The sequence below is a fragment of the Thermobia domestica genome, chromosome 12 (assembly GCF_964235325.1).
Source record: "Thermobia domestica chromosome 12, izTheDome1.hap1.1, whole genome shotgun sequence".
Lineage (NCBI taxonomy): Eukaryota > Metazoa > Arthropoda > Insecta > Zygentoma > Lepismatidae > Thermobia > Thermobia domestica.
Window position 1 is genome coordinate 59343595 of NC_137465.1, and position 23948 is coordinate 59367542.

General features: G+C 33.0%; 1 protein-coding gene across 1 annotated transcript in view; it reads right to left on the reverse strand.

The window, feature by feature from the left end:
- Window positions 1-23948, reverse strand: part of LOC145666471 (vascular endothelial growth factor receptor 1-like) — a 223894-nt gene that overhangs the window by 112934 nt on the left and 87012 nt on the right. The window contains exons 7-10 of the mRNA XM_081733712.1: window positions 18690-18842; window positions 12009-12136; window positions 11626-11797; window positions 10053-10213 (exon numbers count right to left, since the gene is read on the reverse strand). Coding sequence (XP_081589838.1) covers window positions 10053-10213; window positions 11626-11797; window positions 12009-12136; window positions 18690-18842 — 614 coding nt within the window. The remainder of the gene's footprint in view (window positions 1-10052; window positions 10214-11625; window positions 11798-12008; window positions 12137-18689; window positions 18843-23948) is intronic.

Below are 23948 nucleotides of genomic sequence, written 5' to 3' on the forward strand. Positions count from 1 at the left end.
AACAAATCCTTATCCATTACGAAAAAGGTCATTATGAATTAATTACATGCATTACGTCTCTGTTGGGTATGAGAGGATATTGTAAGCATTGTTTACAGGGATATAATCATGCACAATACCATAAGTGTGGTGCTAAGTGCAATGCATGTGAAGTATACCACGAGGTATGTGCTGATAATATTAAGCGGGAATGTAATGATTGTCATAGATTGTTTCCTTCGGCTGAATGCTTTACGAATCATAAGCGTGTAATTGGACGTGGCAAGAGTATATGTGAAACAAAGCGGTTTTGTACCGAATGTGCTAAAATGTACAATTTACGTCGTAGGAAATCTGAGCATCAATGTGGTGAGCGTTTGTGTAAGTCTTGTGACAAGCATGTAGACGCTGACCATATTTGTTATGTTCAGAAGTCCAGTCATTCACATATTGATAGATTCCTATACGTCGTATTTGATGTGGAAACGATGTTACTTCGTAAAAATGAATGTGAGGAACAAGAACACTGCGTTAACTATGTGGTTTGCAGGAATATATGTCATTCTTGCAAGGACACAGAGCTGGATGATCCATGCTTTGTTTGTGGAAATGAACAGGGAAAACGTGAGTTTGACTTTTCAACGATCGATGAGTTCATTAATTTCGTATTAATACCTCGTCCAAAGTTTCAAAAAATCATTGTGCTTTCGCACAATGGTTCTAATTACGATGTCCAGTTCAGTTGTAGGAATTTAATAGAAAAACATTGCTTATCTCCCACACTTATTATGCAGGGTCAAAAAATTATTGAAATGCGGCTTGGTAATAAAATTATTTTCCGGGATACTTACCTCTATATGGGTATTAAGCTGTCAAAATTACCCAAAACTTTAGGCTTGCGCGGTAATTTACGAAAGGGATATTTCCCATATTTGTTTAATACATTCGAAAATCAAAATTATGTAGGTAAGATTCCTGATGTTAAGTTTTTTGATCCTGACAGTATGAGTTCTTCCGATCGACAGCAATTAATCACCTGGCACCAAGAACGTGCTTTGAGTGGTGAGCAGTATGATCTGCACAAGGAGATGGTAATGTACTGCCGCAACGATGTTAAAATCCTCGCTGAAGCGGTCATCAAGTTTTCAAACTTGATCGAGGAAAAAACTCACGGTATTCAATGTTTTATTTCATCGTCCACTATTGCAAGTTTGGCTATACTAACGTATCGGTCTACATACTTACCTGAAGAAACGATTCCAGTTATTCCTCCTCTCGGGTTCGATCATCGTAACCAGCAGAGCTTAAAAGCAATGTATTGGTTACGATATTTGGAACGTACCGAAGGAAAAAGAATTCAACATTCTGGGAATGGCTTGGAACGATCTTTTGGTAAATATAAGGTCGATGGGTTTGATAACCTGACAAAAACTGCATACGAATTTAACGGGTGTTACTTCCACGGGTGCCCGAAGTGTTATACAACGCTTCGGGATCAGCCTCTTGACAGTTCCTCTAGTCATGCTACATCAATGCAGGAACGGTATGAAAATACGATCACGAAAACCGCATTCCTAAAAAAATTAAATCTCAATGTTGTTGAGATATGGGAATGTGAATGGGACAGCATGGTGAAAAACGACAAAAAATTACAAGAGTTTATCAAAACTCAGTGTAAGGACCTTGTCAATCATCTTGCACCTAAAGAAGGTTTTCATGGTGGTCGTACCGAATGCTTTAATGCATTGTACGAATGTAGCAGTGACGAAACAATTCAGTATTTGGATGTAACATCGTTATATCCATATGTGATGGCTCGTAAGCCGATGCCTGTAGGGAAGCCTAAAATACATAAGGGGCCGGACTTTCCAGAAGTGGAAAGTATTCATGGGCTGGTTAAATGCACCATTTTGCCCCCCAAAGATCTCTTTTTTCCGGTGTTGCCGTATACGTGTAACGGTAGACTTATGTTTGGCTTATGTCGCACGTGTATGGAAGAAAGTAATGTCAACAATTGCAGACATAGTGATGCCGAACGTGCCTTAACAGACACGTATTGTACCCCTGAGCTGCATAAAGCACTACAAAACGGATATAAAATTCTGCATATTAATGAAATTTGGGAATTCGAACTACTCGGTTCTAAGGAGGGAAATTCGCATAGTCTTTTCCATGACTATGTGAATTCCTTCCTGAAATTAAAGCAGGAAGCCTCTGGTTTTCCTGCTTGGTGCAAAAGCAAAGGAGACAAACAAAAATACATAGCAGATTATTATGCCCACGAAGGCATAGAGTTAATGGAGGATAATATTGAATTGAACCCTGGCTTGAGGTACATAGCCAAGCTATTCCTCAATTCGCTCTACGGCAAATGGGGACAAAGAACGGATTTGTCACAATCAGTGGTTGTTGACACGCCGGAAAAGCTTTACGGCTATCTATGGGCACCGCAGTACGAAGTACAAAGCGTTCTAGTCATTGGGGAAAAACATGCTGTTGTCACATATAAAAACGTTGAAAACGAAAATAAACCGTTAAAGTTTTCAAACGTTGTACTTGCTGCGTTCATTACATCATGGGCGCGGCTAAAGCTTTACGATTTGTTGACAACTGTGGGACCAAAAGACACATTATACTGTGACACTGACAGTATTATGTTTATTCAGCGGCGCAATGAAAAACCTAAGCTTGCGTTGGGATCCTACCTGGGAGAGCTAACAGACGAAGTTCCGGAAGGGTGGGAAATTAACGCGTTTATAGGTTTGGGACCAAAAAATTATAGCTACCGTATGAAAGAAATTGGGACGGGTAAAGTAGAGTATGTATATAAAATACGGGGAATCACTTTAGACTATCGCGCATTACAGGAAATAAATTTCGATCATTTTTATAAATTAGTTCGCGGAAAAATTGAAAAGAAAGTGTTAAACATCCCTGGAAGGATTGCCCGTAAAAAAGGGTTTATCATTGTGTCCAGACCTGAGACAAAGACTCATCAAAAAGTTGGGAACAAAAGACGTCGACTTAACGATAACAGTGAAACGGACTATAGGACATTACCGTATGGTTATTGCGGGTAAAGTTTTAGTTGTGTTTATGGTTCGTAAAGAATGTACGTATGAGTGTGTGAATGGATTGTAAATATTACTCAAATAAAAGCTTTAAATGTAAATAGTTCAATAAGTAAATGTGGAAGGAAACATTATGATAATACTACATCCTGTCCTTAAACATGCTATAGCTGAATTTATTCCCGGTTAAGTTACATGAACAACTTCTCACAAACTTTTCATCGCCTACGAAAACACCAATAAGTACATAGCCTTCGCACCCCTACAAAGTCACCCCTTTCTTTTGTAAATAATATATTATAAATTTTTTTTTGTAAATAGATCTTTTCATATAGTAAATAATTTTTTTTTCATATATAAAATTTGTAAATACACTTTTCATATATTTTTAATAGATTTTTTCATATTGCAAATAGTTTATATTGTAAATACATTTTTTCATATATTTTAATAGATTTTTCATATTGCAAATAGTTTATATTGTAAATACATTTTTCATATTGTAAATAGTTTTTTCTCATAAAATGTAAAGTTTTTATATATTGTAAATAGTTTTTCTATATTGTAAATAGTTTTTTCTATATTGTAAATACCATATTTCAAATATTAAATTATTTTTATTAATCAAGTACAAGCAATCAATAGAACAATATATATATCATTATATTCAAACACTTGTTATATATTTTACAATTTTAATTTTTATTATATATATCTCCATTTTTTTTATTTTTATTATATATCTATATTTTAATTTTTATTATATATCTACATCTTATTATTTTATTATATTCAATTTTTAATTTTTATTATATATTTTACATTTTCATTTTATTATATTTACATTTTTATTATATACAACACTTTTTATATACATATTTTTTATTATATATATTTTTATTATTATTTTTACAATAAATTTTTAAATTATATTCCTGCCTTTAATTTCTGCATCCTATACAATTAAAAAGGTACTTCATACAAAAAGTATGTGTATTCTGTATAAGATAAAGGAAGAATACATATGCTTCATATACTATTATATAAGTTTATTTACGTACATTATACTAAAGTATGTGTATTCTGTATAAGATAAAGGAAGAATACATATGCTTCATATGTATAAAATAAAGTATAGATAAAGGCACAATATTAATACTTTTCATAAAATTACAATATCAAATTCATATATTCACTCAATGAATTATTATTTTATTAAATTCAATAATAATCTGAATCAAAAATGTCAACCAAGGTTATAAATATATCCTAAAACCTGAAATTACAAAATGCGGTATCGCAATGTTTATTTGTTCGCGCAACAAGTTCTACGTCATAAAAAAATAATCAACATCAATGAAGCAACCAAAAATAAACAGCAGCGCAGATGTTATCAAAGGTAAGTAAACTTTATCTTCTTACTTAAGTTAGAATATTGGGTAAACATACAAAGTGCGCCAAAAAAAAAAATACCGTCCGCGTTCGCGACTGTCGGGCGGGCGGCAAATATACAAAGCGGGTGGCGCGACAATAATGGCGCCAGCGCAAAGGTCACACATACGTGATAAATTAAATAAAAAACAATCAGTGCTTCAGAGCACTGTTAAAAAATAAATAAAACTTCCTATTGCTTAATAAAAAATAAACAGGACTTTCTGTTGACTGGTAAAAAATAAACAGGGCTTTCTGTTCACTGATAAAAAATAAATAGGTGTTCCTGTGGACTGATAAAAAAACAAATAGGAGTTTTTTATGGACTGGAAAAAATAAACAGGGCTTTCTGTGGACTAATAAAAAACGAATAGGGGTTTTTGTACAGTAATAAAAAATGAATTGTGTTTATTTAATAAAAATCAGGTGAATTATAGGTAAATTATGTCATTATCGGGTCACAAACAGGTAAAAAGTCCCTCTAACCATATAAAAAGTATTGTAAGCCCGTATATACCTGTCCCAAGGATTAAAAAACTTCTCCAGACATACTGGCACCTCCTGACAATGTGTCACAATGCTACTGAAGTGGATCCATTACGAGAACCCTAAACGAAAAAAGGCCTGGGTGAAACCAGGTGAACCAGGTCCATCACAACTAAAACGAGATATTCACTGTGCAAAGGTTATGCTGTGCATATGGTGGGATATGAAAGATGTGGTGTACTATGAGCTGCTGCAACCGGGTGAAACTATGAATGGATAACGTTATCGACGACAATTAATGCGTTTGAAGCAAGCTCTGGCCAGAACACGACCAGAATGGGAGAACAGACATGATAAACTTATTGTTCAACATGATAACGCTCGCCCACATGTCGCAAAACCGGTCAAAACCTATTTAGAAAATGTCGGATGGGAAGTTTTACCCCACCCGCCGTATTCACCAGACGTTGCTCCTTCGGACTACTACTTGTTCGATTGCATGAACAACGATTTGATTGGACAGCGGTTTACTTCTTCAGAAGATATCGAAACATGGGTCTCTGACTGGATCGCTTCCAAGGATGAGGACTTCTTTCGCCACGGAATCCGTACATTGCCTGACAGATGGGCGAAAGTGGTGGCTAGCGATGGACAATATTTTTCTTAAGGTATTTATGTATTTTGTGTTTGTACTACAGCTTCAATGTGTGCGTACCAACCGCACGAATTAATTCCTAGACCAAATATATACAATTCAATTTATTAAATTTAGCATAATTCTAGATTTTAGAATTATTTTGTATAACTGAAATGTGGAGTCACTAAGTATTGCTGAGTTTTGATATATTCCAATAAAGTGAAAACTGTACTTAATGGCAGCGAACTTGTTTCGGGAAGCTGCAAAAGTATTTCTTTAAATGTCGTAGCATATGCTTGTAGTATTCACTGTCATTCTAAGAGTAATAACTATATAATAGCATGCGTGGAATTAAAAACAAGTTGTTCATTAATTTCCAGTTTCAATATAACTTTTGCAAAACAAGCCCCATTATTCATTACTATGATTATTTGATTAATATTATCCTTTCTGTTTATTTGTTTTGCAAATTTATTAAATATGCCTCTAATCTGATCACACAATTTTCCACACAGATATTCATGAGCAAGGAATCAAATCCCTTCTTACACCTTCGTTGTTTAAGAGTACAAAGGGCTAGTGTCTACTTGCGTTTCTCTTGTCAATTTACTTAATAAAATATGAAATACGATATACAGTATTTTAACTGAAAAAGATAGTATCCTATTAGTTATACAACCTTTCGCCAAACAAAGTGTTACAAGCAACCAGGAAAACTAACATTGATATCAAATATTCAGATCATGTCTTGCCCCTCACCCCACTTTTAACGTCCAACCGCCGCCACTGCCCACAGATGATTGAACCTGGAACACACGCATGGAAAACATTAGCGCTAGCAAATTAGCTATGAAGAGGTACAACGTACCATAATAGTCAGGAATGAAGGCAAAAAATAAGAAGCGGAAACGACAAACTGTACGATAATAATACTTTCACAATTTTAATTTCACACTATTTATTTCGAGACTTTCGAGACTTTCGAGACGAGACCGAGATTTGGTCCTCGAGACCGAGACCGAGACCGAGACGGCGATTTTTGACTCGAGACGAGACCGAGACCGAGACAGCTATTTATCAACCGAGACGAGACCGAGACTGTACAAAGTCTCGTCTCGTCTCGTCTCGATACCATCCCTAAATATATCATTTCTTCAAAATAAACAAATAAATTTATATACATAAATTTAAAAAAAACTGAGATTCACTGACTCACTGACTCACTTAACAGATTTCCAAAAGTGTTAGGATAGAACTATAAAATTTTATATAAATGTTCTTGTATCCTAATCTGTTGATAAAACAGAGCTTTGCGAAATGTAACTCCTCAAAGTGAATAAGGAAGGCTGGGTAATTTTTCGCCGTTTGCCATATCTCCGAAACGTTTAGACAAACAACTAAAATTTTGTAACAATGTTCTCTTTGGTTGCAGATAAGATGGGATATTTCAAAATGCGAATTCTAATGAAAGAAAGGGAATAGGAGTTTTTATTTTTTCGTTTACCAAGCTTCCAAACTATTTAGGTCCGAACCATGAAATTGCATATTATTCATTTGGATGTATTCATATTTAAGACGAAGTGGAATAAGAAACGGGGATAGCAAGGATAAAATAAAACATGGTCCGCGGCAATACTTGGGATTATTGAATGAAAGTTATTTTCATTTTGTTTTTGAGAATGGAATTAATGAAATACGGTGATGTTATATGTGAATGTTACACCATACTTTGAAATAAGCTTTGTAATAATAATTAAGTGCTTAGTCGCAAATCTCGATAAAGTCTTCGACAGCTAACGCCTTACCTTCTCCTAGTGTTCTCAGTTGAAGAAAACGATAAATAATATAATGGATTAATTTTTAACAAAATATTAATTAGAATATTCTAACAACATCATAGTAGTTACCAGTGGCGTATTTAAGGAGGGCTTCTGGCTCAAGCCCTCCCCGAAATTTTATTTATTATTTTAAAGTAAATGAAATATCTTGCAGAATTTTCACATTTCCAGGAATAATGTTAGCAAAGCCCCCTCCGAAACAAAATCGTAAATACGCCACTGTTAGTTTCTAAAAACATTCCATTTCTCTTTATTTATGTTATTGCCCTCAGACATGTTAAGACCCTCTAAACATAACTAAGAGTGGATTATTTACGATTTTGTTTCGGAGGGGGCTTTGCTAACATAAATCTTGGAAATGTAAAAATTCTGCAAGATATTTCATTTACTTATAAGACCCTAATTTTTGGTGATATTAGAGATCTAATGTATGACCCATCAAGAAAGTGTTTAAGAGATGTTGCGTGGTTTTGGAAGAAAACTTATTTACCACTTCCAATCTTAAAATGAAATTATATCAAGATTGTAACTTAGGTTTCATAGCCTCAGACGTCCTATTATCGACAAGTTATGTATTAAAGCTACAACAAAAGTACTGTTCCCAAAAAATTAGACGAAAAAATTTGAAGTTTCGGGATGATGATGATGATGATTATTATTATTATTATTATTATTATTATTATTATTATTATTATTATTATTATTATTATTATTATTATTGCCTGAATGTAATCATTTACTAAGAAGTTGTAGTCCTGTTTAATAATCTTGGGAACTTTTTAACTTTCCTTATAGACTGTAAAGCAAATTTCAAACGGTGAAACTTGCTTGTGAGTATTAAGTTATTTTGAGATTACCAAAAGCTAAAGCTAAATTAATCGTCTAATCCAAATTCTAGCTTTGGGAAATTGGATCTTGCTTGCTCCAAGAAGAAAGACGTAGAATAAGATCATTTTTAATCTTTAATCACTTAAGTGGTTACTTTTTTCGTCTGCTAGTGATCCTCGAGTGGGTATTTAAATCTAAATCTCTCCCATTTCAATTTTAAAAATGTACAAAAATCACGTCAGCAAAAGCTGAAAACAGACAATACAAACGTTAAGCGAGAACTGAGATACGTCACGACGTTTACTCATGTGAAACCCATTCTACCTCGGCTACCGCATGACGTGTCAACACATCACAACTACTTAGAAGGTTAAGAGAGTTTAGGAAAGGTTACTTAAAGCTTTTATTCGTAATTTGGAATTATTATCACTAGTATGGGTAGTTGAGGAATTTGTTGCTAATTACACAAAATGACGATGTTAACTAATTTAAACTAACAATTAATTAACTTAAACAATAAGAAAATAATTACACAGACACACACACACACACACACACACATATATATATATATATATATATATATATATATATATATATATATATATATATATATATATATATATATATATATAATTAATAAACATATATAACATGTACAAGAATCAATATATATATATATATATATATATATATATATATATATATTATTCACAATTTATACTTTAAGCTTTTGTAACAATTTATTCCACTGTTGGTCTATGTTAAGTCCTGAGTTCCAGTTCATTCCCTCCATTTCAATACAACGTGCCTCCTTCGATTTTCTGACTATGCTTCTATCTTCATGGCCTAGAATTTTCACTTATTATAATTAGTAAGAATCAGAGACAACGAGTCAGAGTTTGTCTTAAAATGGAAATCTCCACGATATTACTGAGATAATTAGAATATTTGAAAACTTCTCTTTCTATCTCTAGTAAAAGAATCGTTCTTTGATCCAGTGTTGATATAGGTGAGATGAGTTTGAAAACGGTGACAAGAACCCAGGATATAAAGTTAAGCACAACATGGTCTGGAAAGTGGTAGACAAATTGAAAAGTGAATGAAATTTATCAGTTCTGCGTTTCTCAAAGATAGTGTTATGAAACAACAGTATCATGATTCAATGATCAAAAGATATATAAGACACTTTAATGTAATGCTAACTTCCTGTAATGCTGTTGCAATGCTAACTTCTTTTCATATTATAAGTAAAGAAATTATTTCAGAATAAAATACAATTTGGTGGTAGAGCGTAAGTTGGAAAATCTAAAGAATGACTCTTTTGTCAGTCCGAAAGGATTAAAAATAATAACGTAAGATTCGAAAAAGCGATAAAAGTCCTGACTAGGTTTCATCAGTGGGGGATAGAATCTACTGGTGTGTTTTTGTATTTTTGGAATTATCACCGCAAGACATGGCAAGTTATATATTTCATGCACTCGTTTTGTTATACTCGTATGCCATATTGCACTAGTCAGATTACAGGGTATAGTAATACAAGTAATTGAATAATAAGCTGTAAAAGATAAATAATATAAAACAGTACAAATTGTACATTAATTACTACTTGAGTAGTCGTCCAAGATTTAAACCATTTTGCTACAAGTTGATCAAAGTAAAATTTTGGACTGGTTCTATGTACTGAAGTTCTTCCTCTCATTGTAATTATTCGCAGTACGAGAATTTGAACTCTGTTCCGTTTTTGCACTCTGTTATTAGTGATTTTGTACATGAGCTTACCTTTAAAATTTTGGTATTACTGCAGTCAGTAAAAGTGGTGCAGTTGGTAAATTCCCATGTTATATTTAGTATAGGCTTTCCACTCACTCTACATGCAATTTCGTAAGATGCTCCGTGCATGTAATAATCGAGATAATCAACCAATGAAACTTCAGGTTCTGCTGCAATTACAATATGTAACGATGTTAGATTGATCATACTGACAATGTTAAACTACATGAATCCAGTTTCTTCAATGATTCTTTCTATAGTATTTGCATTCTCTTACGCTAATTTTTGTTTAATCTTTAAAGGGCGAAATGAGATGAAAATAGATTTCTAGATTACGTTTTGCAATCACTTTCCCGATACTGACTGTCATAAATGTAAAAGAGTGTCGACAAAAATATATGGAAATAATAAAGAAAGGGAAACAAAATGAAAATACATTCAGAAAAAAGTACGAACATTAATTTCATGAACATAAACATTACAAAAAGATAACATGATAATAAAAATAGGTTGATGAGTGTCCATTGCTTTGAAAACAAGCCTTAGAATCATTACCAAGAAGTCACTGGGAGAAAGTTATTGCAATCGTAAATATGTTCCGAGTTTTACTTATTTTTGAATGTGTTAATTGTAATAAACGCACTACGAGTGAAGAAATAAAAAATTCTGACAAACACCACAACTTTAGTAGAAACAAGAATCAACTTAGTTACAATAAATCCAGTTCTCTCTTCTGCTAGTTTTATTTATGAAAGGGTACTGGTTTAAAAATTTACAGTTTGCTAAGAATATCAAATCTATCAATGATTTCAAAACATTTAAGAACAATCTTTTATGTAATGATCTGATTATTTTATCTGAAAAATTCTATTTTGTACGTTTCATTGAGTGCATAGCATGGTTAGCATAATGAATAAACAAGAGGTTTTCATATTATATAAGAATGACGTGACATCCTATTTTCTTATCTTATTCCATAAAATTCCTAAATTAATTTTTATTAAGTAATTCTGAATTGACGAACATAAAGATTCAGTCGAGATATAAGAACAGAGAAGTATTTGTTATTACCAAGCAATTTAATATTGAAATATATTATTCTTAAATATACAGTATTTCACAAATATTCATCTAAAATTGTGTATGTAAAAATTCAATTTGTATAAAAATTGTTATAGACAAAAAGAGATGACTCGAAAATTTTCTGTTCTGCCTGAAATCACTAGATTTTTTTTTCAGACAGAAAGTGTAATTAATACCCCGAAGATATTTCAATTCAGTATAAAAAGTTCTTCATAGAATTATTTGTTATTGGTACTACGTCCAAATTCTCAAATCCCTTGACCTCAAAGGCTACAACTGATTATTTCTACATAATGTATCTATTTATTATTCTCAAGATAAAACTGTTTTTAATATGCACATTTGAAATATAAAGTGCATGCCAACAGATTGTAACAATTTCCATTCTGTAACCATCTTTCTAATAAAATCTAGTCATAGGAAACATTAATTGTAATACTCCTAGGCATTTTACAAATCCGAGATCTCGACATGTGATTTTGAGTTAGTTAGAACTTACCTCGTCTAACTTGTAGAGAAAACATTATCTTAATAGAGCCTAATCTATTCCAAACTACACACTGATAATCGCCTTTGTCCTCATAAACCGCTCTTTTTATAAACAGTGTTTGACTTTTATCTAAGAACAAAATTCTTTCCTCGTTCCTTGAATTTGTGTACAAATTGGCACCCTGGAATCGAACAGTGAACAGTAAGAAATATTAAAGAATTAAAAGCAATCTCACAATATAATATTATTATTAAAAGAAACAAGCAATCCAAATAGATATCTTGTCTCTACTTTTTGCTTGAACAAAGCTTTTTTTTTCAATATTTAGGAATCATAAATATAGCATTTATTATAGGCAAATTTAGGCAAAATATTGTGAGTAATTTTCTCACCTTGTACCAACTGATTGTTGGTTCTGGTGCACCATAAAATTTACACACTAGTTGCACATCATCACCAACGTACACATTTAGTTCTTCTGGACTAGGATGTGAGACGTTAAACACAGGTCTTTGTGGGGCTGAAAAATTGACGAAGATACGAGGTAATTATGGCTAATTTTAACAAAATGCAGTAGACTTCCTGTTAATCAACCAACATGGAACTGGGACATGATAGAATAATGAAAAAGTTGGTTAAAACGAAAATCCCTGTTTTTGAAACCCTAAATTGCATACCATCTCTATAGTAAATATATATATATATATATATATATATATATATATATATATATATATATATATATATATATATATATATATATATATATATATATATAACTAAATAAACCCAACTTACCAAGATCAGAAACTTCGACCACAAGCTACTCCAGTGACATTCAGATCAACGATACACTGTATATTGAATAAAACACGGTAGACTATCACACAAACCAAATAATTATTTACGGTGCGTGTGTATTACAAAACTGAATAAACAAGATTGACTCTAGAACATTGAATGACGATGATACTATATTTTATAAACACATCTCTTAAGCAAAAAATAAACACATATTATTGTGGAGCACAAGCGAGGCTGATAACGAAAGTGTCTTATTTCTTGAAAGAAGGGCGGTTAAGAGAGAATTATATTGAATTGATATTGTTATTATTATTAAACAGGTATTATCTATTTGGAAAATATGTAGGATAATGGACTTATTTATTTATTCACAAAGTTTCATACAGCACTAGGCAAATTAGTTGAAACTACAACATAAAGAGAAAAGGAAAAAAGAAAACAACAAAAAACCCAGATAAAATACAGAAAAAAGTTCATCTCTCAATATACAAGGTATTCATCAATTTAGTTCTAAAGCTTCTCTCACAGATAAAAATGTTACATCCTGTTGACAATGTATTGTAATCATGCGCTAGTCTGGAAAACAAGGAGCTCTTTACAATCGATGACTTGGGTGTCTCATAAGTTATCAAACTGAGAGAGCGAGTTCGCTGCCGACAAACACGAAAGTTAATCTGTGACAGTAAAAATTCTGAGTCAATTTTGTCATTGATGATCCATATAAGCAAAGTAAATCCGCTACTCAGCTTCATTTGTTGGGGAAACATAAGTTCATTAAAGACATAAGTTCTTGTTTGAAGTAATTACGTTACTCGGGAATCCTAAATCTAACAATGGCAAGAAAATAGTTTAATACAGAGTCAATGCGAGATAAATTAGAAAGTACTGCCATGTTCCATACAGGTGAACAACATTCAGTGATCGGAGAAATATATGCCTTATAAAACATCGTAAGGGCAGGGAGACTTTGTATTTCCGGAAATCTATAGAATAGATCAAGTAGTTTCATAGCTCTAGATGAGATCGAGCTGATATGATCCGCAAAGGAGAGTTCTTCATGAAAGACAACATCTAGAGCTTTTTGAGATGAGACGCGTTTGATAGGTACATTGTTAACATTATATATATGTCGAAGAACATTCTTTTGTAAGGAAATAGAGATTTTAGTACATTCATTGAGATTTAGAGACGGATTCCAGGTAGAACACCAATTACATAACATACATATGTCAGCATACAGTGAAGAAACATCGTCAACAGTGTTAACGACTCTAAAGAGTATACAGTTATCAGCGAAAAGCAACATACTTGATGAAGAGGTCGAGAAGATGCTACATAAGCATTCCATATTAGTGTTGTAAAATTTCCGGAAATTTTGAACCTGCTGGTAAAAAAACCGTCTTTTACCGGTTTCTTTCGGGAAAAATTGAGAAAATAACAAAAATCTTTGTATTAGGTTAGTTTTCATAATAATGGAAACGTTATTTTTTATTTGAACGCGTGAAAAATGTAAGTTGAGAAATTTCAATATTGGGAATATTTAAAGAAGAAGCATTCCAAAATAAAATTGTTGAAATTTTTCTTGAAAATTGTCTGCACTCATTTACACTATGTGTCTTTTAGTCGTTTATTCGTGACAGTTACATACTCGTACAATTCAACCACCATGAAGCTTTTCTATTGCAACATATAGAGCTCTTCAATGAATCTGAGTTCTTAATACGCTCGTCTTAAAAGAAAGAGCAGTAGGCAAATTTCACTAATACTCATGCACTAAGACATGTAATTACTATTATTTATTAATCGAATACAGACTTTAATATAAACTTTATGTACAAAATTTTGTATCTAAACAAATATCTGTTTTCTAGTGCGAAAAATTATTTATATACAGTAGGATGTCGATAATCCGAACGTCAAAAATCCGGACGCGGTCCCTAGAAGCTTTTTAGATTTTGTCTCTAGCGCTAGCGATAAACAAACAATAGGGTTGTCCGTCGGCGTTATGTGAAGTCAGTGCTTTTACGAAAGCTCATTCATGTGTAACTGTCATACATATTTTTATTTTTATTTTTATTTTCCCTTAGGCCTATACAAGTTAAGTTTTAAGTGTGAGTTATAAGAAGAGTGTAATTTAGTTTACGAGCAGGTTCTTCAGAAACATTAAATGTAAGTAGCCTTAAGTACGCTGCGCTGTTGTAATTATTGTACGTACTGTGTAACCACTGTATCGATAAAAGAACATACCGTACAGTATATTTAAGCCTAAATGGCAATTTCTTGGTCATTTTTGAAAATCCGAACAATTTGAAAATCCGAACAATTTGAAAATCCGAACTACTTGTAGTCCCAATTTGAGTTTTTGAGGTTGCTTGATGAACTGTAACATTTTCGATGCCGTTTAAATCCAAATTCAGGCCTGCAACTTGGGTAGGAAAAGATATATAAAAATGACTGAATATGGGCGACATTAGTGTCAAGTCTGGAGTTTTCAGGCTCGCTGAGATGATCAGTGAAATTTTTGATGCCGTTTAAATCCAAATTCATCCCCACAACTTGCGGGCGGGGAGAAATATAAATATGATCGAAAATTAGGGGATATATATAAAAATGAACGAAAATGACCGATATTAGTGTCGAATCCCTTTTTTTTTGTGGTCCTGAGATGAACAGTAACACTTCCGATGCCGTTTAAATCCAAATTTACCTCCGCAAATTGGAAAAGGGAAAATATATATAAAAATGATGCGAAATGATCGATATTAGTGTCGAATCCATAATTTTCGTGGAAGCTGAGATGAACAGCGACATTTCAGATGCAGTTTAAATCCAAATTCAACGCCGCAACTTGGGGGAGGAAGAAGGGGTGAATATATAAAAATGATCGAAAATGACCGATATTTAGTGTCAAAGCCATAGTTTTCGGGGTTGCTGAGATAAACAGTAACACTTCCGATGCTGTTTAAATAAAAATTCAGGCCCGCAGCTTAGGGGAGGGGGAGGGAAGATATATGAAAATGATTGAAAATAGCCGATATCAGTGTTGAAGCCATAGCTTTCGGGGTCGCTGAGGTGAACAGTGACACTTTCGTTGCCGTTTAAATCCAAATTTATCTCCCCAAATAGGGGGAAGGGGAGATATATATATAAAAATGATGCAAATGCCAAATGATCGATATTAGTATCGAATCCATAGTTTTCGGGATCGCTGAGATGAACAGTGACATTTCCGATGCAGTTTAAATCCAAATTCAGCGTCGTAACCTGGGGCGGAGGAGAGGGGATATATATATACCGGTATTAAATAAAATGATTCTGGCCTTGTTATTTTAACACTCCCCTGTCATAAAATGGAAACTTTATAAGATTGCTTAAGATAATTTAAATGTGTCTATATTAATTAATCTAACTATAATTATATTTTAGTATTTTTGTGGCTATAACTCCATTCTATCACGGTGCTAACTTTAAAGGAGTGGTGCAAATATATTTGTTGCCACAAAATTTCCCTATTTAATACAAGAAACATAAGTACTCAATGATCTTAACTGTAAACTAGTAAATATAAAATATTTTTCATTTTAAAAGCATAATGTAGTAAAATATTACAATTTTTCCAAATTTTTCGCGTCATATGTATGTGCTACTTTCAAATCATATCCTAGATTTGTTTCTTGAGAAATTAGTTTTTAAAAGGATTTGCTATTTCAATCTTCTCCGATTATTTACTAGAAATTTTATTTCCCACAAATATCTACCATTATTTATCAAATATTTACTACATGAACTCTTACAAAAATATAATTAGTAGAATAATTATTGTTATAACGGAAAACTTGATATATATATATATATATATATATATATATATATATATATATATATATATATATATATATATATATATATACCGTATCTAGTGTTTACCTAGTTATGAACGATCTTATCCTTTAAAACATACAAGTAAATTCAAGTACTACTAAACTTTTCAAAATCATTTGATCATCAAGGTCGTCTTCAAGCTAAACCACAAATAGAAAATAATGTATAGTAAATATTTCTCTCGTATAAATATAATAATAAGTAAGATCTCGGTAATGAAGTTTAGTTACACGGTTAGGAAGTTTAGGTCAAACGGAAATTAATACAATAAAAATATTTATTTCAAAAGTAAAAACTCTGTCTTAATATGATAACATTTTTATGCTGCGGCTTCACTATGACAGCCGCAGAATTCAATGTCATTATTGCTGCCGCCGGCGAATGGCGAAGCAGTGAAAAGCTTAAGTAGTACTTAAATTTTACTTGTACTAGTGCAATGGTACTGTATTATATGAGGGGTGTAGATGCAAAAGTGGCAATCTCCACTCGGCCGAATTTTTCAGGACGAGCGATTAATTGATATCTCGTAAACCCCATAAGATTTTAACGTACAGATTTTTTGGCATAGTAGATCGTAGCAATATTAGAGGGTTGAACATAAATTTTCCCCAGAGAAAGTCCCTCATTTTTTGTAATTACTGTTTCAAAATTGGAGATTGCAAGTTTTGAAAATGAACGTGGACTAGTGAACTAGTACAGACTTGTTGACTCATTACAAACTAGTGAGGAAGTTTGGAACGATTCCAGGCAAGCGACACGGTCGCCATGGCAACGTCTGACGCCAGCGGGCCTCTGATTGGCTGAAGTGGAGATTGTCACTTTTGAACCGCACCGGGTAGTGGAGATTGCAAGTTTTTCAAAAATTGTGATATTCGCCTTTAGTTTTTACTGGAAGGATGTAGGTTGCGATCCAAACAGACTTCACCGCTCGGTCTGGGACACTTAAAACAATACAGTCCCACCTCTAACTCAATTTCTCAAAAAATTGGAAATTGCCACTTTTGCATCTACATCCCTCATATGAAGTACACAATGGAAGTAATGTTATATACTCTTTATCAAAATATGCATTTTCTCTTCTATAAGGCTGAAAATCAAGTAGGAATTTCTAAATGCTGTTGTAGATCAGAAGCACATCCACGCAGAGGGCTGCCGAGTCCGGACCTCACCCTCCCCCACCAAAAAAAAAACACTTCGTAACTCGACTAACATTTGTACAGGTTCTTAACACAATTATACTTGTTGAACAGAGAAATAATTGATGTAGCCTAAAAGTATGATTTTACACCTTATGTGTACTCTTTCTATTGTTCTAAAAATTATTTAGTTCTATTTTTTTTTGAAAATATAGATGGCAGTAATTAACAATTATTTATCGTCTTTTCGGGTACAGAATAACACAGGTTCAATGTTTACACAGACGTAATGAACACCTTCAAAGAAACTTTGGACTTCTCCCAACAAAAATTTCTGGGTGCGCGCCTGTTGTAGACTGTTTCAAGAAGAAATTAAACTCTAACTATGTATAGAGCGTGTACCTCAACAATCACTGAGTATCTTCAAAAGAGAAATAGGTAATTTTACGTTAAAGTATAGAAAAACAGAAAGCCTTATCCCGAATTTCGTTTCTACTGAAAATTCTCTAATCAATTACGAATCTTTCTAATATTTCTAGTCTTACTAATCTTTACTTTGCTATACCAATAACATAGTCCTTAGATTTCTGAACCAAACTAGTGGATCAGTAACACTGAAATCCATAAATTTGTCATAAGAAGAGTCAAATCTTTTAAATAGCAATTTCCATACATAAAAGCATGTTAATTAAATATCATGTAAAAATTAACAACAGTTAAGATCAATTAAATACGGGTTCATTTAGTTGTAGTGCGACATCTTCAAATTCGAATTTTAGCTAGCTCAGAATTTTGTCCATTTTTGTTTATTTTTGTCCAACCATGAAAAAATTTTGTACCATTCAAATTAACAAAGGAGGGTCATTGCAAAATGTGGCCACTTCGATCACCTGCAATGCGACATCTTCGAATTTTAACTAGCTCAGAAGTTTGTCCAATTTTTGTATCTTTTTGTACCATAAGAAAAAAAATGTTAACATTTAAATAAACGATGGAAGGCCACTCCAAAATTTCGGGGACCCATTTATTTGTAGTGCAACATCATGAAACTTGCATTTTGACCTGCTCAGAATTTTGTACTGTTATGGAGTTCATACAGATCGAAAATCAGGGAATGGAAAAGTATATTTTTTTCTTGGTTGGACAAAAATGGACAAAATTCTGAGCTAGTTAAAATGCAAATTTGAAGATGTTCCACTACAACTAAATTGACCCATTAAATAGTGAACAAAATACTCAGATATATATTACCTCTGACAGTTATTACTACGTGGGATGTTCGAACTGTTGATCCAATCTTTTTACTTCCACACGAATAAATTCCTGAGTTTTCTGTAGTAATGTTATGTAAATGCAATCGGCTTACCCACGAAAACGACGTCTCATTATATTCTATTGATAAGTCTGGGAAATAAAATAAAAAATAATTGTTAGTTTTTATCTACTGCTATAGTATGTCTATAAACAGGTCTACAATAATAAGGTCTATAAATAGAGAAACCAAAAGTTCTAGATGAAGTGAAAATATGAACATTTTAAAAGTATTCGTTGTGTTCCAGCGTTGTTTTTTTAATCAATAATTATTGTAGTCACTAATACGAACGAGATACACTTCCTGTTATCTGTTTATTTATATTTTCTGTGCATTAGGAACGAAATACTTTCCCCTTTTTAGTTTATCATGTAAAAAAAATGGAAACTGGATCCTATATGGAGCACAATGAAATAGGCTACGAGCAATTTTGTGTTACATGTATCTTTGTAGAAGTAGTTGTTGAGTACTTCAAATTATATGCTTGTAGCCAAACTCATTCTATAAAAATTGTTGCGTCAGTACCTTAGGATTCTGAAACATGTATTTTTGGATAGCGCACGTATTAGTTCCTAAGTGAAGTCTTCGCCTTTGGAGAGGGAGTCCCGAGTTCGATTCCCGGCGGGAGCTCATGTAGTTCGGATTCCACGTTAATCAGTAGGTCCACATCTCATATAGCCTCGCTGCTGCACGGGACGTTAAAATCAAAATCAACTCAACTAAGTGAAGTCTTTACCTGACTACTGTAGGTCCTATAGTGTTGGAGCTATGGACATTTAAAGTTCATTTTTTTTTTCGGTAGCCTATAACTCCGAAAGGAAGCATTTGTGCACCCAGGTTGGCCTATACTTTTTGTCTTATCTTGGTGTCAGGAATCATCTCCCAAACGTTGTCGGTGTTGTTTTGAAACACCCTATATATATATATATATATATATATATATATATATATATATATATATATATATATATATATATATATATATATATATATATATGTGTGTGTGTGTGTGTGTGTGTGTGTGTGTGTGTGTGTAGGTAACGAGTAGGAGAGGAAATTAATCCTGGTATATAACACCTAAAATTAAGGTAAATAAAACCGTAAATGAATCATACCAAGAGCAAGAAAAATTAAAGTGTGAAAGATCGTTCCTTGGAAAACTAACTGATTGTAAGTTAGTTTGTATAACTTGTAAGGGAGCTCAATGAAAAATATGGAAATGTTGCCATAGTGCTGAAAATTCAATTTATTTTACTCTAATCGAGAAACCAACTTATCTTCGTCACCTATTACTTTCTAATGCTCTGGTCATACATGACAGAACAAATGAACATTCCTGAGCTGTATGATATGATAATAATTCTGTTTGCACAAAATAAATGCGCAATTGAACAAAGACGTCTTGACTGGGAAGATACACTAGGTTCTCGCTATCTTGAAACTCTGTATATTTAATCATCAGATATATCAGTTTGAACAACAGTATAAGCCAATTGCTAAATTTAATATTATGGATAAATACTTAAGCTAATCGTTATAAATAGAGACCGGATGTTTAGGCACTAAAAACAGAAAATAGGCAGGCAAATATGCACTAAAAATTTAAAAAATAGGCAGGAAAATAGGCACTAAAATGTAGCTCAAAATAATGAAGTTAAATACTCAATACCATTAAAAATAGATTCGAGTCATAAATAATGCTTAAATAATATAGAAACATACTTCTTTGTTAATATTTTCTTTTATTGCATATATAAAAACGAAGCTTGCTATGCATTCCATATATACTGGATGAACCTGGAAGATGTACACATACTTCGGGAGGTGATTCGTGATATCAAAAGAACAAAAAGTCCTCTTGCATGTTGTGGAATTCCGCGTCGTATACGAGTGACAGGGGGGCCAACTTGGAATCGAAAATCGAATCCTCACAATTATAGCGAGACATAAAAGTGTGTACATACTTTGGGAGGTGATTCGTGAATTCAAGAGGACTTTTTGTCTTCTTTTCATGTCACGAATCACCTTCCAACGTATGTGCACATCTAACTGTTCCGTTCCAATTGTCAGGATTCGATTTTCGATTCCAAGTTGGCACCCCTGTCAATCGTACACGACGCGGAATTCGACAAACTACAAGAGAACTTTTTGTCTTCTTTTGATATCATTAATCACCTCGGAAGTATGTGCACATCTTTGAAGTTCACCCTGTGTATATATTGTAACGTACCACGTGCTTGTATTTACAAACACCTAATATACGTATATATGTATGTATTATTTATGTTATATAAATTATATATTTTCCCAATGAAGGCTTATTTTGAAGAAAATGCATAGAATAGGCAACATTAGGCACTAAAGCAATTATTTAGGCAGTAAAGGTCGAAATAGGCAAAATAGACAAAATAAAATTGGCTTAAATCGAAACTATAATCCCTTATATAAACTTTCAAACGTTATTTTTGATCATATCTTTAATATTAAAGAATAGGCATTTTGCCTAACATTCGGTCTCTAGTTATAAAACATATTCACTTTATTCAATAAGAACGATGGAGAAGGGGTTATAAACTTAAATAAAAATTCTCGAGCGCTGACCACTACACGAAAAACTCGCACGAACCAAAATTCACTTCTCCCAATACGAACGATACCTTATGTTTACACTCTGCAGCTTGTTAACAATGTTGCCAATTCGGGGGAAAAGTTGCTAAATCTAGGGGATTCGACTTCCAGGATAGCGACAAAAAAATTGTTTTTTTTTTTCGATTAGCGACTTTTTTGGTGATTTTTGAATGACAATTTGGCGACTTTCTTACAAATCTAGTGACTTTTTTGATCCGAACAACTTATTCTGTAATCAAGTACTATTAACTTGCATCAGCTCATGTATGTTTATTTTCCTTTTGCTTATTTGAATCAATGTAAGTGTTGACGAAATTGCGAAGGACGTAGCATTTATCTCCATATTCCTGGTTTGATTGTAGTTATCTCTTGCCCTCTAACGGTGACCAACTCCAACCTTTAATATCATTTAATTTACGGAGCTTCCGTTTAGAAGCACAAATAATATATTACCGACAGCAAGCTGAATATCTGTAGAAGCGTGAGTAAAAAAGAAGTGAATATAAGATTTTTCTTTGTAGACTTTTACTTTTCTTCGTTATTCTAAACTCATTTTTGATTTCGTTGAAGTGAAATTGAGCATGTCGTATTAAAAGTAAAATTATCGTTTGTTGCATTACAATTCTTTCATTTACGTTTTTGTACCATAGATAATATTATGGCTTGAATTGATTACACACACACACACACACACACACACACACACACACACACATATATATATATATATATATATATATATATATATATATATATATATATATAGCGGCGGATCAAGGATATGATCAAGGGAGGTGCTAAACCATATTTTGTCGTTTTATCCAGTGTAAAGCAGGATTGAAGTTCATTTTATCCAGTGTATACCTGAGCGTCAAGGGGGGCTCTATAACATCCCCCTTGGATCCGCCACTGTATATATATCCGCCACGATAGAGAGAGAGAGAGAGATGAAATTCCACGCCACAAATAATTTTTGGTGACTTTTCACCCAAAATTGGAGTCATTAGCGACTTTATGTACCGACTTGCTAGCAACACTGCTTGTTGAAAGTATATATGCAAACAAAATTTAGCGTTATTTACTAATTTACACTTCTAGCATGCACATTGCTGTGTGAAAAGATTCATACTTCTGTACTGTACTCATTTATAAATGTATATATTCTGAAAATCAACCAGTTGAGTTTTCGCAGAAAAAAAGAAAGATTTAAAGTTGTGAAATAGTAACAATTCCGATCTCCGACGATGGGAGTAGAGTTCTGAATAACCGATCCTAGTTAAGAATATAAGCAAAGTTTAACTTTATTTGCTATTCGTTTATTTGACTACAGAACGTATAACAATTTTTAAGATAGGTCAGTTTCTTTATCAATTTAATTACTCACGGAAATTGTAGCCGTCGAACAATTCCAACAAATACATATCACCCATTAAATAATTTGGTATTATTATTATTATTATTATTATTATTATTATTATTATTATTATTATTATTATTATTATTATTATTATCAAACAATATAGAGACGTCTTGTTTAATATACAGTAAAAGAAGGAAGCAGAAGTTTTTATTATTTCTCTCAATCTGTTGTTCGTAGCACAATCGTTCGAGAAAATTAAGATACTGAATACTACCAACACCTACTATTTGCTACTGATATTGGTTCTACTCGACTACCTTTTGGTCTTGTCTCTAGTACGTCTAGTTTCCTAACGCTCTTGGCCGTTGGCAACTCAGCAGAAACCTTCTGCTACGATGTTAACAAGCGATACTAGCGATCTCCAAGGAAAACTGAGTCAGTGCTTGGTGAACGTATACTACTAACTAAAGCTGGGGAAATGACGCTAACAAAAATCAGTGATTCTTTATAAGTAAATCGTTCAGAAGTATTTTCTTTTAAACGATTGTAACTGTAGCTTAATCCCAAAAGTGCTACTACTAGAGAAATTCCAAAGTTTATCACATAGCCAGTGCTACAATCTCTTTATTACTAACCATCAAGTAAGATACCGAGATGATACAACTTGGTCGTGGCAGTAATGCTACTTTGTGTAAAAGTGGCATCCGGTTGTATCATCCCGTTATCTGATGTTTAGTAATCAGAGTTATATTAGGAGCTTGAGCTCCTCCGTGGCTAAGCGTTTAGCGTACGCACCTTTGGTGCAGGGACCCGGGTTCGATTCCCGGTGGGAGCTTATGTGGTTCGGATTCCACGTTAATCTGTAGGTCCACATCTCATATAGCCTCGCTGCTGAAAAGGGACGTTAAACTCAAAATCAAATCAAATATCAGGAGCTTGTGGGATTGGTCCACATATATGCCATTCAGTAAGTTCAGTCAATGAATATCCCTTTTTATCAAGGTTTATATTTGTTCTTCGTCAAGATATGCATTTCTGAGAAAATTAAGCATTTCTGAGAAAATTACATTGTAGGAAATATGCAGAACAGTAAATCAGTGGTGGTATCAATTTTCAACAGGATATACTAATTAATACCCCTCCTTCAAATCTAATCTCAAAACTAACAATATTAATTTAGCATCGACTACAGGATAATAGCGTTACGTTA